The sequence below is a fragment of the Scardinius erythrophthalmus genome (assembly GCF_964197995.2).
Source record: "Scardinius erythrophthalmus genome assembly, chromosome: 4".
Classification (NCBI taxonomy): domain Eukaryota; kingdom Metazoa; phylum Chordata; class Actinopteri; order Cypriniformes; family Leuciscidae; genus Scardinius; species Scardinius erythrophthalmus.
The window spans coordinates 8,634,667-8,653,374 of NC_138224.1; the positions used below are offsets into that span (position 1 = coordinate 8,634,667).

The 18,708-nt window shown below is 37.7% G+C and overlaps 2 protein-coding genes across 2 annotated transcripts in view; both read right to left on the reverse strand.

The window, feature by feature from the left end:
* Positions 1-2,164: 2,164 nt before the first annotated feature.
* Positions 2,165-7,911, reverse strand: LOC308689052 (scavenger receptor cysteine-rich type 1 protein M130-like; the record flags this gene model as incomplete). The annotated part of the gene is made up of 7 exons (XM_081362602.1): positions 2,165-2,217; positions 2,346-2,402; positions 4,940-5,254; positions 5,790-6,092; positions 6,500-7,177; positions 7,265-7,579; positions 7,662-7,911. The coding sequence occupies 7 exons, from the start codon at positions 7,909-7,911 to the stop codon at positions 2,165-2,167; spliced, it is 1,971 nt and encodes a 656-aa protein (XP_081218728.1).
* Positions 7,912-14,868: 6,957 nt separating this feature from the next.
* The window catches only part of LOC308689053 (scavenger receptor cysteine-rich type 1 protein M130-like), a gene marked incomplete at both ends in the record, with an annotated part of 56,326 nt that continues 52,486 nt past the window's right edge, over positions 14,869-18,708 (reverse strand). Inside the window, 5 exons of the mRNA XM_081362603.1 lie at positions 14,869-14,915; positions 15,293-15,343; positions 15,593-15,646; positions 15,865-15,943; positions 17,466-17,864. Coding sequence (XP_081218729.1) covers positions 14,869-14,915; positions 15,293-15,343; positions 15,593-15,646; positions 15,865-15,943; positions 17,466-17,864 — 630 coding nt within the window. The remainder of the gene's footprint in view (positions 14,916-15,292; positions 15,344-15,592; positions 15,647-15,864; positions 15,944-17,465; positions 17,865-18,708) is intronic.

Here is an 18,708-nt window from a genome sequence, read left to right on the forward strand (position 1 = left end):
GATGAAACAAGTGGAGTCCACCTGAAACAAAAGTGTGCAGATGTAGTATGTGAATGTTTGTCACACACACACACACACACACACACACACACACACACACACACACACACACACACACACACACACACACACACACACACACCTGAGCATATAAGCAGCGCTGAACACCACGTCAAACTCAGAACTGTCCAGCTCTGCAGCTTTCTGAGACATTACTGCTGCCTCTCCCAGACGAGACTCTTCACACAGAAACTGACCTGAGAGAGAGAGAGAGAGAGAAGAGAGAGAGAGAGAGAGAGAGAGAGAGAGAGAGATATCATCACAGGATGGAAAACAACTCAAACACACCAAGCCAGAAGACCACAGGTTTAACAGTCGAAGATCAGATATGCAGAACAAGCAGCCAAAAAAACACAGAGACGCTAGAGCAAAGAGAGTGAGAGTGGAGGATGGAGGATATGAGGCAAAATAATCCTTTGCTGCTTCAGGATTTAGTAAGATTACTGATTCATTTCAGTGATAGAGGATGTGGTTTGGTGAGAGATGAGAATTGGCTGTTTACACAGTCATATTTTAATTTATGTTTTTATTCAATTTAATTTAAAGGTGCAGTAAACTATTTAAAAAAAAAGATGTTGTTGATATTTGAAATCCCCAAAACAAACATGCCCCTACCCCAAAGGATCACGCCCCCATCTTAATAGCTCTGGCCCAAAATTCACGAACACGCTATATGCAACACAGGCACCTCCCCCCTAATGAGTGCATACGCCCCTTACTGCTGATTGGCCACAAGTGTATTTTGGCACTTGGACTGCGATGCACTTTCAACAGTGTTTCTCAGAAATCGCTTACAGTACCTTTAATGTACATGACTCTGGTATGCTTCATCCCTCTATATAAGTCATGAATATCAGTCCTGCTCTCTACACACCACCCCAGCAGCTTTTGTATCCTAGGCATCTGATTGGTTTCTCAAGGATCATCAAAGATGTTGATCCAAGAACATGTACTTGGTGAAATCAGGTTCACCAGCACTTGTTACTGATGTGACTGGCTTGTCGGGCACTTCTCACTCACCTTACAGTCTAGCTGATCCCACAAAAGTGCAATGGGGTTAGGATCATGTATATCGGCCAGTCCATCCTGTCAGTCCTCCTGATGACTGTTTTGTCCCAAATAGTTTTTGCTGTGTTAGGACCACCCATTAGCCCAACGACGGAAACCAACAGTGTGGGCGAAGGTATAATGCATTTAGGTCATTTACATGCGGTTCTGTAAAGTTTACTTTATGTATTAGAATTTAGTTTCAATTTTACTTCAGCTCCATACTTAATCCAGTTCCATATCACTATAAAGTTTAGACTGAGATTATTACTAATTTTAGTTTTGTTGTTAATTTAGATATTTGATTATTCTAGTATCCCCTTACTCTTCAGTTCTTCATTTATTAGGGACCCGAACACCGGCCGGATTACGTGGATCTTCACGGACACAAACACACCGGTCTGACCTTAGTCATTAGTCTTAGTTAGGGTTAACTATTACCTTTTTAGTCTGTTGCCTACTTCTTGCTCGTACAAAAAAAAGTGTAGTTCATTTATGTAGTTATTATTAACTTGCTAAGTCGTTGATAGACAGAAATTAAAAGGTCTTCAGATGATGTGCCTACTGCCTACAACTCCATTCATTCATGAGCCTTTAGTTTGACCTATCCTGGACACATATTTGAGAAAACACCAGACTCCACCTATACTGATTTCAGAAGAATACAGAATCAATCAAATATAACAACAATTTATTTGTCAGGTAAAAATGTATCATACAACACAATTAAACAATTATAAGCCAATTCAGAAATGATAAATACACAACATCACTTGCTCAAAGATATATCTAAACGTGAGAAACATTCCTTAACATTGCATGTTATGCTCTATACCCATGTTATTTTAATTATATGTTGGTAGATAATGCTGTCAAAATGCTGTCTAAAATGATTTTCGCTTTCTCTGACTTTTTAAAAAGAATGTGGTTAATAATATAGGATGAATAGGATAGATTCATCCAAAACCATAAGGCACTGGATCTTTAATAGCAATATAAGAAACTCCCAGTAGCTCCCATGATTTCATGAAAAGATGAAGTGGGTGTGGTCAGTGAGTCATATGGCCCCATCCTCTTTATTTGACTCCTCCCCCACATCATCATCATAGCCTGTTATTAAAAACAAAAGCAAATTCACATTCTCTGATGTTTTAATTGCATTTAGGCTTAGTTTAGTTGAGCAACATAAAAATTAAATGTATCTGGTTATGTAAACAGATGATAGTATCTTACCTAACCGTTTTTCCCATCTTCTTTGCTGTTCTTCACATCATCATACTCCTCCTGATCTCCCTCTGATACACATGTAAAATAAAACCACATTATTGTAATACACTTTTAATACCATAGATCCCTCAGATTCTCCTCATGACAGTCCGGGTCTATTAGATTATGATGCAGTGAGATCCAGGCAGACGGGATTATGTCTTGAATTATTAAGGAATAACACATTTTATTAAAATGTAGCAAATAAGTTTCAGTATAAGATAGAAAAGTAAATACAAGTATTAATATCCAAAAGAATTGTATCTAAAAGATAAGATCAGAGTATAGAGAAAGAAGGACCCAAAAGAAGTATAATATTTGCAGAATGAAAGGAGAAAAAAGAAAGCTCATGAGAGAAAAGAAAGAAGAGGCAGAAGAAGAAGCCCAGAGTCTTCTGAAACGAAACATTTTATTTGCAGTTCCTACGTAACAGGAAAGGACAAGGGAAAGTACCTATTGAAGTTCTTCTCTTCAAACCATTTAATGATGGACTCAAGACAAAATGTAGCAGGTCTGATTAGGTCATGGTCTAAGGGACATGGAATAATTTTATAAGTGTAACCCCTCTCACCGGGTCCTTTACACCCCGCTCCGTGCAGGTCTTGAACCCGGGTCTCCGGCATAAGAGTCAGGCGCTCTAACAAGGAGGCTAAAGACTAGAGCTAGAGCGTATATTGAGATCAGAGGAGTGAGGTTTACTCGCACAGCAACTACTAGCTGGCCTCCGTTACATAAGCAATTGTGGTTTTGCACCTTTAAGACCTTTAAGAGTATATTGCAGATTTTAGATAATCTCGTGTCTGCAGAGATGGAAAGAGACTTATTTTGATACCATGTTACATCACGTAATCAATCCTGATGGAAAATACAGACGGTGAACAGGATGAACCAATCAATTGACGAAAATGAAAATCAATGAACGTAAAATAATAATCATGCAATACAAGGAATATAACGATTAGGCTAATAATGGTTAAATGAATATAGCAATCAAGGACTAGAATTCATAAAGAAAAGATTAATAAGATGCATAGAAAGGAAACTTTATAAATTTATTAAAAATACTACTAATAAAAGACATCAGTAAAAATCTTTGATCTCGGGTGCACTGGCTTTTTTTTTTTATGCCGTGTAAAATTAAATGTCAAAATTTTAAAAACACATGTCGAGACAATGTTGTTTTGTTTTTAAAGCACAACTGAGTTCTGTGTGAACGGCACTGTTGCTCACAGCATTTCCAGGGCTAATTCACACTGCAGTAACAGATGCATGAGACAATTATCAGATCATGTTTTTTTGAGAAATCATACCATAATGCTCAGACATTCCACGACCCGACAAATGCAGATGGAAGATGTTCAGTCCGTGGAAAAAAACAGTGACCAGAGGCATCAGACAGTGGCAATAACACACTGATCCAGTATGTACACTGAAGTACGTCTGTTGCTCAGCATCTGTCAGTAGCCAAATGTTTGAACTAAACTATTTCTATTTCAATAAACTATCATTTATTCAAAGAACTGATGTGATCAATCATATCATATTTTTACTTATTTGAAAATTAATTGGGTTTGGGAAGCTAAGTAAGCTCTTTATCTCATCCAACTCTACAAATGCTCCAAATATAACCCCCTGCTTAGTGCTTAACACTCTCTAAAAATTCACACAAGATCTTCACTGACACATGACATAAAGATGCAGCTTTGTGGTTTGGTGGCTGGTAAAGTCTTATCTACAGATTCATCTGATTACACATCAACAACCCAGAAACAAAAATAGTCACACCGATCTGACATTCTCAGTGGAGAGACTTTCATGAATATAGAAAACTTTTCATATGATTAAAATTGATAAGGCAAATGTGAATGAAAGAAAAATCTTTAGTTCTTGAGTGGATCAGATCTGGATCACTGATGTCTCCCCTTATTTCAGGATAAAGTGATATTCATCAGTTCACACTTACATATAATCAAATAGAGTAAAGAGTGTGTGTATTTGTCATTCTGTCCGAGGGGAGGCTACAGGGGATCTCTAAACATAAATTGTAACATAATTAAAGCTTTTAACATTTTCCCATGATGACTCACCCCTATGAGTGAAGTGATATTGTCTGTGATGAATCTCTTGATAAACGCCCTCAGTGGGAGTCCTGTTAAGTCCTGTGTACCAGTCAGAGAGAGCTGTGAGTGTAGACAGACAAACTTGCCGTCAGTTCACAACACATGACTGATCACACACTGAATAAGACACAATATGACAGTCTCTGGATCTCACCTACCTCTCCTCATCACTCTTTTCCGTTGAATCAGTATAAGCAGTGGCACTGAGAGCAGTAAGAGCAAAACTCCCAGTACAACCACAAGCACAGAGAGAGACACTGGAGGAGTTTCTGGAGGAGTTGTTGATGTGTTTTCAACTAATGTTGATGTGGTAGTCGACACAGTTAAATCTGTCCTTGTAAAAACAGACAGACACAAACATTAAAAATAATGCAAATTATCTTTTAAATAAAATTATTAGCTCTAAATGTCAAAAAAATAAATAATTCTCAGTGTTTTGCTCTGACTTGCACAGGTGAGTCCAGCGTGCTCTTTGTGGGAGCAGTCAGTGTGGTTCTTCAGGGAGCGAGGACAGTCCCACAGGTGAATCTCATTCCCTCTGCACTCGACTCTGTTCAGCCACACAACACCTTCACCAGCACCAAAGACTGAATTCCCATCAGCCCTCAGTGCTGCTCCACAACCCAGCTGCCTGCAGACCACCTGAGCATCGCTGATGTCCCACAGATCAGCACAGATTGAACCCCACACAGCGTTATGATACACCTCCAGCCTCCCAGAGCACCGGCCCAAACCTCCACTCAGTCTGAGAGGAACATGATCTAAATCACACACAGAAACATCACTGACCAGCTTCAGCACACCATTCACAACAAAACACAGAAACTTAACTAAGATGGCTTTAAATGTATGATTAGTGGATTACATTTATGAATCTGATTATGATTTTTAAATGCAAATGCATTCTAAATGTATTTTTACATTTAAATTTAAATGCACATTTTAATGGAATCCAGTCTTAAATTAAAAATCTTACTTGAACACAGTCTCTGGTGAGGAGATGGAGAGGTAGAACATGTCAGACGACTCCGAGGAGACTCAGGATTCTCCTCCTCTGAGATTAAATATTAAGAGAACTGAACATTAGGACAAAAAAATCATAACTTCTCACAGTGAAACATATCAATGTGAAAACTTAAAATTTGAGCCTCATAAATCATAAAAAAATATTAGGCTCTGTCCATCAGCTCAGTTTAGTGTTTCAGAAACAATTTTTTCACTACATTATATACAAACATTGAGTTTAAAGAAACATAACTACTGAGACCATCTTACATTATTTAAACATAATCTCACTTGAGCAGGTGATTTTGGCCACTTCATCATTATCACAGTCATTCTGTCCCCAGGGTGAAGATGGACACTGCCACAGATTTGAATCATGTGGTCGACATTTCACTTCATCCAGCCAGTTACGAGCTGATTCCAGTCTTGATGTAGAATCAGACACAACACCAGATCTTCCACAGTTCAGCTCTTGACAGATCAGACTCACTGTGTCTGTGTTCATCTGGTTCCAGCACACATTACCCCAGGATCCATTGTAGAAAACCTCCACATTCCCTTCACAGCCCTCAGTTAACCTGATCTCTTTAAACTCTAGATGGAAAAGAATGTGCATTCAAAATATTGGATACCACCAAAATAACTGGTTAATACAAGGCTAATGCATGCTGCTAGCACTGGTAGCATTTGAAAAATATATTTAATTATATTTGAATAATATATTATGAATCTTATGTACTACTTGATTCTGCTTGGTCAATAAAAAAATATTTAAAAAGTAGCGGCATACATGGCAGCGCTGTCTATCAGACCATCGATACAGTAAGATGGTCTTTGTTGTAAAATATGAGCCATCGACTCCTGATTATTCTGGTGTTTATTTTGCAAAAATTACCAGCTGTACATTATTAATTATTTAAAAATGAAATCATTTAAAAATGATTTCAAATGATTTCAATATGAAATTATTTAAAAATCAATCACATTACTTTACTGATTACCTGAGCACACGACTCCTACATCCTGCTTGTGTTGACAGTCATGTTTCCCCCAGCCTGGAGAAGAGCAGTTCCACAGGGACGTCTCATTCCCCTCACACTCCACCTCATCCAGCCATATGGGTCCAGAACCAGGACCAAACCAGGCTGGTACCTGCTGGTTACTGAGGGCCACTCCACACTGCAGCTGTCTGCACACCACATGGGCATCTTTAATATCCCAGGAGTCATCACACACTGTCCCCCATGAGCCGCTGTGAAAAACCTCCAGCCTCCCTGCACAGTCTCCCCCAGAACCCACCAGCCTGATGGACCCGCGACCTGATCTGCGATCTGCACAGATGTTGTTGTTCTCACCAAGGCAGGTGATTGACAGCTGTTGTGTGGAGCTGCAGTTGAGAGTTTGTGGAGAGCTGCAGTTCCCCAGATGAGCTTCACTCCCAGAGCACTGGAAGCCCGTCACACACTCATGACTGTGTTCAGGACTGGATGAAGAGGAGCCGGAGAAGTTCAGCACAGAGCCACAGCCCAGCTGTCTGCAGACCACAGAGGATTCAGTGAGACTCCAGGAGTCCAGCAGAACTCTCCTCCAGACCTGATGGATGGAAACTTCCAGCTCTCCCTCACACTGTCTCTCTCCAGACAACCGCACCAGACCGTCATGAACAGCCAGAGAGGAACCTGAGGAGAAGATCTCATGTTTTACTAAAATAAGAATTGTGTTAGAATGTGAAATAGTTCAGTGGTCTCAGTGTCAAATAAGTTTACCAGAGCAGACGACTCCAACATCTCGTCTATGAGAACATTCAGCTCGACTCCATGAAGAGACGGAACATTCTGAGAGTTTTGGTTCATTCCCATCACAATCAAACACATCAGCCCAGATTTCACCACTTCCCTCTCCAAACCAGTCTGATCCCACAACAGACACAGCAATCCCACAATTCAGCTGTCTACAGAGGACACTGGCAGCTCTCATATCCCAGCATGCATCACACACTGTGCCCCATTTATTGAGGAACTGAAGCTCCACTCTTCCAGAACAGGAGTCTGAACCATTCATCAGTTTGGCCTCTGTGTTACCTGAATAAAGAACAAAAGTTAAAACAGTGTATAATGCAGCTGACAGAGGAGAATGAAGAGAGACTGAATATTGATAATTCACCAGAACAGATCAGGCCCACATTATTCTCACTGGTGCAGTTGTGTGATGGTGATGTTGGACAGAAGTAAATCTGAGACTCATGTCCTCTGCACTGAATCTCTTGTGTCCACATCTGAGCGTCTCCTTTGCCAAAAGCATCTTCTCCCAGCACCTGTACAGGAGCTCCACAGTCCAGCTCTCTACACACAACCTCTGCATCCTGCTTGTCAAAGGCAGCGTCACACACTGTGTACCAGGTGTCCCCATGCATCACCTCTAATCTCCCAGAACACAGGTGAATCCCCTCGGAAAGTCTGGGATGTTTATGATCTGTTTATATTAAATAAAATCATACAAAATATATTTATTTAGAGTGATATGGTTTAAGAGTGTGTTTAATAATAACAACATTCACTTTTAAATACATAGCATGTATAATGCCAATTAGTAGGAAAATGGCAAAATAAATTTCGCAGGTTAGACAAGGACATTCAAGTCTATAGACGACGAACGATGAAAACTAAATCTTTTTCACAAAGTGACTTTTTTTCTGTAACTTGTCTTATATAAAGTAATCGTTTGCTTTATGTATCTATTGATATTTTAAACTATTCTGATGTGAAAATGTGACTTGTAATTGTTTGCAGTCAGGTGATACGTGCAGATGAGCACCTGTGCTTCTAGGTCATGTGACCACATGCAGATATATAGTATGCAGTCAACGGACTGCCATTTTGAATTTGCCCTGAAGAAGGCCACAGAGGCCGAAACATGTTGGCATGTTTTTTAATGAATAGCCAAGTTTAAATAAAGGCTTTTTAAACTTATATTCCTTTTGAGTGCCTCAGAACTATTGTTTATTTGTGAAACATTGCTGGATCTCCAAACTGAAGAGCACCAGAGGAACACACCTCTCAATACCCAATTAGCACTCCTAGTAACTCGTTTGTGGATCTAAGTAGAAGGATTTTGAGGGATCATCCTTAACAGGAGTAGCTCCGTTCAGTGAACGTCGGGATTTGTTTTACTATTCACTCTGAAAAAATGGCAACTGGATCTTTTTCCTACTCCAAAGAAGAGGGTGAGAATATCATTGTTTCAGAGACATTGTTTGACCAGATAGATGCAGAGACTATGGATGCAAAGAAAATATTTTTAGATCTAAAGAAACTTTCAGAAAAAGATTTGAAACTACAGATGCATATGACTACATTATCAGATTACTGGAGAGAAAAAATGATCCCAAGAGGACTGAGGATTAAGAAATTTCCATCGTTTGGCTTTGGTGACACAGAGTTTAAGAACAAATGGGAAGCTATTTTGAATAAGTGTTCCTTAGACCTTATGCTACTGCTGATTGAAGAAGCTAAGAAGCAGAAATATGCAACAGAGATAGAAATAACTTCAATTAAAAAAGAGATTTCTACAAAATATAAGGATCAAGAACTCCTTTTTGACAAAGAGATTAAAGATGGACTAGATAAATTACAGCGACACATCAAACAAGAGAAACTAGCAAAATTCAAGAGAGACCAATCAGACTATAAGGGAGATAAAGTCTATATGTGGAGGCAAGGACGTAATCGAAATGCACAGATACAAAAGAAAAGAACTGTATCGTTTCAACTGCCAAGTAGTGATGATGACCACTCTGCAAATGAAAGCCTTCCTCCTGTGGATTTTTTAGACACCAGACCCAAAAAAGTCAACAGAGTACTGAGACGAAGAGGCGTAAGACCAGACGAGGACGAAGACGAGGCAATTCATCCAAGAAGCAGGAGCATGAGGAAGATAAACAGGAAGTAATTAATATCTCTGGAATATCACTTTCAAACAGCCAGATTTCAGTTCTATCAAAAGGTCTTTCCTTTGCACCTACAAACCCAACCAAGGAGTTCCAAACTAAAGTTGACTTATTTAAATTTTACCGCAACCTTCAGCTAAAAGTGTGGCATTACACCAACTATAGTGAAACAGCTGCTCACCCCCAAGAGACACACTTTAGGCCTAAGTCAACTTTTATGCCTTACATAAACAATTCGACTCTGAATACTTTTTCTACAAAAGTTACATATGAAGTGAATAAACTCTTCGCACCTGGCAAAAAAACTAAACAGAATTACAACCTGTTAAAGGATGAAAAAGAAGCTTTAAAATGTCTGTCAACTAACAACGATATCATCATCAAAAGAGCAGATAAAGGAGGAGCAGTGGTAGTGTGGGGCAGAGACCAGTATATCACCGAGGCCATGCGTCAACTGGACAACCGTGAGTACTATCAGCCTTTACCATCTAATCCAATAGAACAAATTAAGAGTGAACTAGAGGAGATGCTTACATATGCAAAAGGTGAAGACTGGATTTCTAAAAAAGAACATGATTTCCTACAATGTAAATGTCCAAGAATTGCTTCTTTCTACATGCTTCCGAAAATACATAAGAACTTAGAGAACCCACCAGGAAGGCCAATCATAAGTGGCAATGGGTCAGTGACTGAACCGGCATCCAAGTTTGTTGATTTTCACATTAAGCAATTTGTAATAGACTTGCCCTCCTTTATCCAAGACAGTACATTTGTGTTAAATAAGATCAAAGAAATGAAAAATATTGGTAATGCCTTTCTAGTGACGATGGACGTTGAGTCACTATATACGAACATTGATCACAAAGAAGGATTAAAGGCATTGTCACATTATTTGGAGAAGAGACCACCAGAACAGATGCCCCCAGCAGAGTTCATCTTAAAACTAACAGAATGGACACTAACTAACAATGTTTTCTTATTTCAAAACAGATTCTTTAAGCAGATAAAAGGTACAGCAATGGGAGCATGCTTTGCACCAAATTATTCAAATCTGTTTATGGGTCTCTGGGAGGAAACATTTGTCTATTCAAGTCGAAATGAGTATGTTAATAAGATTGTATGGTGGGGTAGATATATCGACGATGTTCTTCTTATATGGTCTGGGTCACAGCAAGAGCTGCTACAGTTTCATGCGTATCTTAATAACACTAATCCTAACTTGAAGCTGAGTCTAGAGTTCTCATTATCAAATATCCATTTCCTAGATCTGGAGATATCAAAAGATGACAATGGTGAATTGCACACGTCCGTGTTTAGAAAACCCACTGATCGGAATACCATACTGAGGGCAGAAAGCTACCATCCACCTTGGTTAATAGAGAATATCCCTTTTGGCCAATTTCAAAGGATTAAACGCAAATGTGATTCTGAAGATGTTTTTGATAAAAATGCTCAAGACATGGTTCAAAGGTTTAAGAAAAGAGGATATAAACACAAGACCTTAGACATAGCCTATAATAGAGTTAAAGAAATTAATAGAGAACAGCTGTTGGTTCAGAAACAGAGGCGTCAACAAGAGCAAAATCAAGTTTATTTTGTTACACAATACAGTAGTCAAGCCAATAAGATAAAGCAAATAATCAAGAAGAATTGGGACATAATAAAAAGTGATACTGTTTTGAGAGATGTATTGCCGGAGGTACCTACTATCACCTTTAAACGAGCTCCTACTCTAAAAGATAGTCTTGTGAAAAGCTATATGCCTCTTGTACAGAATAAGACCTGGCTAGGCATAAAAAGAGGTAACTATAAGTGTGGAAACTGTAATCATTGTAACCATATGGTCAAGACCAATATTTTTACAGATGTGACATCAAATCGTGAATACAGTATACACTCATTTATTAATTGCAATACATCGTTCGTCGTCTATAGACTTGAATGTCCTTGTGGCTGTTTTTATATTGGAAGAACCAAACGTAAGCTTAAAGAAAGATTAGCAGAACACAAATATGCGATAAGAACAAGCAACCATCAATACCCTATGGCTCTACATTACAAAGAGGCGAACCATGGAAGTAGCGATACTCTAAAAATCTTTGGGATAGAACATGTTAAAACATCACCAAGAGGGGGAGATAGACTGAAAAAACTTTTACAAAGAGAATCCTTTTGGATTTATACTTTAAAAGCTAATCAATACCCTGGTCTAAACTTGGAATTAGATTTTTCTCCTTTTTTGTAACAGATTATATACATATGTCAATGTTTTGCTATATCTATCTATATTGATATTTCAAATTGTATCTTGATGTAGAAAGTGTAAAATCGTTTAATATCTGAGACTGCACATATTGATAAGAGCATGAAATGAAACTAAATCTTTTTCACAAAGTGACTTTTTTTCTGTAACTTGTCTTATATAAAGTAATCGTTTGCTTTATGTATCTATTGATATTTTAAACTATTCTGATGTGAAAATGTGACTTGTAATTGTTTGCAGTCAGGTGATACGTGCAGATGAGCACCTGTGCTTCTAGGTCATGTGACCACATGCAGATATATAGTATGCAGTCAACGGACTGCCATTTTGAATTTGCCCTGAAGAAGGCCACAGAGGCCGAAACATGTTGGCATGTTTTTTAATGAATAGCCAAGTTTAAATAAAGGCTTTTTAAACTTATATTCCTTTTGAGTGCCTCAGAACTATTGTTTATTTGTGCATAATATTAAGTTTAATACACTGGTCTCATATTTTAACAAAGAGCACAATAAACAGCAAGTTAAAAAATATATAAAATGAATTGGGCTGTTCTGTGTACAACAAACACAGGCTTATTCAGACAATATTTGTAAATAAACATTGCTTTCTGATCCAAAGGTTCAATGACCAATGGCTTCATATCAAGCATTTGAGGATGTAGATGTGTTTAATACTGCAGTGAGTAATACATCCAGCAGATAGCAGCAACACACTTATTGTAAAGAGAATCTGACAAGAGTCTTGACCTTGTATAAATAATTTGTTCAGAAATTGATCATTTCTCTTTTTACAGCTACAAATCTTTAGCTTACAAATTTTTTATTTTTTTTTATAGCGCAAATTTTACTGAAGATTTATTTTACTCCTTGTCTGTACTCTGTCTGTACAGTGAGTGATATTTCTTGTAATTTTTTCATTTGGTAATTATAATTATAATTTCTAAATTAAGAGTTTATTAAATTAATATTATTAATAATAATTAGAGTGACATAAAATATTGATGAATTGCAACTAAAACTTAATATGCAGCAATTAAACTCTGCTCATATAAAAGCTGCATATAAAACAATGTGAGGTGGTGGGTGTGGTCACTGACTTAAACAGCCCCTCCCTTGCTCCTCCCCAACATAATCACAAAAAATGAATGTATCAATTTATGTTTATAAAGTAACACATTGAACTCATCAATGTTTGAAATACATTAGAATATTTGGTAACACTTTATTTTATGGTGCCCTTGATACAGAGTAATTACTTAATTAATTACTTAGTAATAGACTTTGTAATAACATGTAACAAAATGTACTTAACATGTAACTAAGTTATGGAACAGCCTATACTTACAGATTGTAATTACGCACATGTAATAGGCAGCTACTGTTACACATGTGTAACAAGCCGAGTCTGTTACATACGTGTTACGGACTTGATAAACTGCAATTATGTAAGAAAGTACTTAATATAACACAATGTAACAACAAGTACTTAAATATGTTAGGCTACTAGGTCTGCAGTTACACATGGTAAATGTGCATGTTCTGTAGCATTACTTGTATGTAACATAAAATAAAGTGTATCAAGATTGTACTTAAGTGCACTTCCTGTGTATCTACATGTTATCCATCTGAATTAATCCACTAGTTCATAGCTTAAATACATGCATTAGCTTCCTAATTACATTGCAATTACAAAATATTACACAGGTATAAGCTACGTAAAATAAAATGTATCAAGAATGTACTTAAGTGTACTTTGTGTATACATACCTTATCCATCTCTGCCTTACTTTAACTCACTAGTTCACAGCTTAAATGCATGCAGTAGCTTCTTAATTACATTGCAATTACATTGCAATTACACAGGTACAAGAGTAAAGAGAACTGGATTTGTTTTTACATTTTTTACATTACGTTTTAATTTTTTTTGGATATACCCTGGTAAAATATCTTTCGTTTCTTTTCAAGTTAGTGTTATAACATAGCTCAATCATTATTACATTATAATTTATATGTTCTATATAATAGTGTACTTTAAAGCGCAGTGTGAGTTTTATTTATGAAAATAATGATTGACACATTTGTATCAGAGAGAGTATAATAATGTGAGGAATGTGAGTGAAGATGTGAGAGACCTGTTTGGTTATTATGTCCTGCTTTATCTCTCACTTAATAGGTCCCGTTTAATCTTCATAACTAAATATTCGGTAACACTTTATTTTATGGTGCCCTTGATACAGAGTAATTACTTAATTGGGTACTTAGTAATAGACGTTTTAATAACTAGTTCTCAGAGCTGCGTTTCCACTGTCAGGCCAGTGCGAGCCTGGACTTTAAATAGGCCGTGCCAGGCTAATAGCCTCGTGCCTGTAGCACCGGTGTTTTTGTACAAAAAAACACAATGTGTTGAAATACATATTTTCAGCCTTCCCAATTTCCCCCCAAAATAAAATAAAATTTTCATGCACATAGTCTGATTTGAACCCTTTAATAGAAAATATAGACATCAATTCAAAACAACAATTAAGCAAATCTAAAACAAATACATGAAACAAACAGTGTCTCTGTACAGTATATTAAAAAGCTCTGTTATAAACACTGAAGATTTAAGCTCAGAGTTCATGCCATGTGTTACTTTCTGACTGTCAGAAACTCCTTCTGCAGGACATTGAGTGAACATGCTTTTCTGATAATTGCTCACAGCTGCTGTTTGTTAACGTATTTCCCAAAGTAAAGTCCAACAGCATTAAGCCAAATATAAAAGTCCACAAGCAGTGGGTCTGCATTGAAGAGGAGTTATATTTTTATAAGTTGTTGGTGCTGTGAAATGTTAAAAACTGTTGCGGTGGAGGCTTAAAGGTAAAGACATTTTTTTCCCTCAAATTTCTAAGGTTACATAATAGAAATGTATCAATTCAAAGAAATAGCAAAAAAGAAAAAGGAAAAAAGCATGGTCTGCAAAAACTGAAAAAAATCTAATATTTTGAAAGCAATGCATTTTTTTCTCAGAAATTATTGAATAAGAAGATTTGAATACAAAGTTCAACATAAAACATTGCTGGACTGCAGCTAAAACATACAGTATATAGGATCTTAAACACTTAAACTCTGCAGACCACTTAAAAACTGAAAACTGATTTGCTGCAGTGGGTGTGGTTTGAGTTATTAAGTCCCTCCCTGTTTTCCTGGCTCCTCTCCCACATCATCATAGTCTGTTATTAAAAAACAAGATCAAATTCATGTATCAACATGATTTAAAAGTATTATAATGAACAAAATGTTTTCAGTCCATTTAAATTAGCTATTGAGACAACAGAACAAGATAAATTTATAATATGAAGCTATTATAAGGACTATACCAAAATTATTCAGTAAAAAAAAAGTGTCAGTAACATACCAAATATGTCACTCGTATATTCCCCGACATTCTTCACATCATCATACTCCTCCTGAACACCCTCTAATATAAATGTGTCTATTATTAATTACATGCAATAAGTCTTCATACTTAACATGGTACTATAATTTGACCAAAAAACAAGAAATAAACCCTGTTCTAATGCATAAATGTATAATTTGAAACCCACACCTGCTTTATCATTGGAGAACTGTCGTACAATGACGACGTCATCATAGTTTTCTGCAAAAAAAGAAAAGAAAAATGATATACATGTATGTATTGTGTTAAGACCTAACAAAATAATTAAAAGAAATAAACCTGTATCATGATGTCTCCTTTCAGCATTGATTAGATCATCATAATTCTCTGATGTGATTTGTTGATTTTCTAAATAATTTAATAGAAAAGAGAGAATAAACAGAAACTAATTCATAGGCCAAATAGGTAATTAAATGAAGTGAATTTCTGTGATCAGTTAAAGTCACTGACCTGTTGGGCCTTTAGTGGTGCTGACGTCAGTATAGTAGTCAGCTGTGACTCCTACTGCAGAATTTTGATGTGAAAAAGAAAATACACACATACATAAATACCAACATACATACAGTAAATACTATTATTACTATACAGTACATACATATTATTGCATATTATTATTAAACAATACTAAGATAACTTTTTTTTATCTTAATGTTTTTAATTTAACAAACGTACATACTTTTTTGTATGTAGCGGGTAACATTATTATATTTCAGTCCTCTAACCTGAAAGAAGCTCATCAGCATCTTCATACCCAGAATGCTGTTCGGTAGAACGGACACTTCCTGTTAGGAAGAAGCAGAACTATCAGATACATGTTCACAATCACAAATCAGCCAAAACCCCCATATGCTTTGGATCATTTCAGAATCAGAAATCAGAAAGAGCTTAATTGCCGAGTGTGCTTGCACACACACAAGGAATTTTTCTTGTAAATGAAGCTTCCAGTGCACACATATAAATACAACAACAAGACACATAATTATAAAAATAAGAATAAAAATATGAAAGGTATAAGACACAGATTAGGCATTTTTACAGATATTAACATATTTAAAGTTAACAGTATTATGGTTAATAAATAAATATTTCACTAAACAGTGGGAGTTTTACACTAAGTGAGGCCTTATGAGGCATTTATCTGTTCAGGAGGGAGATGGCCTGTGGGAAGAAGCTGTTCCTAAGCCTAGATTTTCTAGTGCCTAGATTGTTCTGAATCGCCAGCCGGACGACAAAAGTGCAAAGAGGTTATGGCCAGGGTGAGTGGAGTCTGTTATGATTTTATCTGCCCTCTTCCTCACTCTGGAAGAGTACAGGTCCTGGAGGGTGGGAAATAATCATTTCAGCAGTCCGAACTGTCCATAGTTAGCCTGGATGCCAGCTGAACTAAGCCCTGCCCACAAAATGTTTAGGTCGGGAAGTTCGGTCTCAACTTGATCCGTTGAGGAGCTATTATGCCCGAGCAAAAGTTGTTCGGACCAATCAAATTGTCAGGGCGGGCTTTATACGATGATGGACAGATGATCAACAGTAACGTAATCATCCACGTCACCAACGAGCGCTTGGGTTGAATTCGTTTACAACAAAGATGACTGCCGCTGGAGAATTGAGATTTCACGAGTTCACACTTACAAATAAGTCAGATAGAATAAATGCATATTTGGCGTATTGTCCGAGGAGAGGGCTCCGGGATCGGTATCCGGCCCGAACCCAAAGTACTCCCCCGGTATTCCAGGCTGTGGAAGAACAAGCCGAGACTGAGTGGAGGGATGCTGAAAACTGTCAAGGAATGTTAGGCGAGTTGACAGAGTGAATAAATATATGCTTCCTCTCATGCTGATAGGGTATAGACATGGTAATAGTCTGATGACAAATTGATTGGATTGATTATTTGAATGTGCTCCTCCTGAACTTTGTTTATAAAACATGATGTGCAGATTCCGCCATCGCGTCTGTTATAGAAGATATCGACCGCGATCAAGGCATTTGTCGATCGGAAACAGGAATGAAAAACATATGTCACTTACTGCGTTGCTCTGATTGGTTGTAGGTCTATCCAATTGAGTGCAGAGGCATTTTCTTTCCTGGTTCGGTTGAAACACGCCCCATAATCACAGCCCAATTGAGCAGTATCAGACTCAGTAGTAGCAGTAGTCCATTGTAGTCTTCTGGTGGCTTCTGATTTGGTAGCTGAACTAAACCAGACAACTACTGAAGTGCATAGAACAGACGGCTGAATAAAACTGGCTAAGCAGCTCCTGTGGAAAGGTGAACTTCCTCAGCTGGCGAAGCATTTTTCTCAATGGAGTCTATCTGGAACTCCCACTTCAGGTCCTGAAGAGATGGTAGATCCAAGGAACCATAAGGCCACAGTGCTGTTCATGATGGTAAAGGAGGGGAGTGCTGGGATGTTCCTAATGAAGTCCAATATTATCTCCACTGTTTTGAGCATGTTCAGGTCAAGGTTGTTGTGACTTACCAGAACATCTCTTCTGTATGCAGATTCATCACCATCCTGGATGAGGCTGATGACTGTGGTGCCATCTACAAACTTCAGGAGCTTAACAGCAGGATCAGTAGTGGTGAAGTAATTTGTGTAGAGGGAGAAGAGTAATGAGGAGAACACACATCCTTGTGGAGCGCCAGTGCTGATTGTGCAAGTGTTGGATGTGAATTTTCCCAGCCTCACTAGCTGCTGCCTGTCTGTCAGGAAGTTGGTGATCCACTGGCAGATGGAGGTGGGCACAGAGTGCCGAGTTAATTTGGATCTGAATAGAACTCCTCTGACTAAAATGTCCAAAAAGATTGGGGGGTGTGCATTGTCTAATGTCCAGCAGTTTGTCTCTCATAAAAGTTATAGGTAAAAGTTGACTGAAGACAGGACAAACAATCAATAAAAGACAAACAATCAAAAAAAACAAACACTGAGGAGCTCCAAAACAAGGCAGCCATCTGTGGCACTGTAACGACTGAGACAAGTCAGACACAAGTATTTGTTAGTTTAACAACTGATATTTGGAACTCACTCTGGGAATCTGTCGCCACATCCCCCCAAACAGGGCAAGAAGGTCTTAGTTACCCTGGCCACGATCAGATAAGTGTTTTTATGATTCTTAGCAATGTGAACAGGGCCTCTGCTGCAATACCTATAGATATTAGAACAGACTCTCCTGCATTAATTTATCGATGAACTGACTAACATGAAATTAACATGCATTCCAGAATTCTTTTAATTGCATTCTTTTAATACTATTATCTGTTGATACTATTGTCTCTTTGATACAATGTACTTAGAACCAACAGTCAACATAACCTCCCGCATACCATGTTTGGTCTCTATAAATTGGTACTTTGAAGTAGAGCTGAAGATCTTTGCCTTAATTTTCTAAAGGTCTTAATTTCTATTATTTTACACGGGCTCGGTCCGGGCTTGGGCTTGCGCTTCGGTTTGCGTGGTAAATGAGCGGTCAGGTGATGTGTTTAGATTAGCGTGAAAATAGATCCTGAGGAGGTGAAACATAGGCTGGTCTCATTTCTTTGTTCCAACTTCCAAGTGGCCTCTAGCCTCT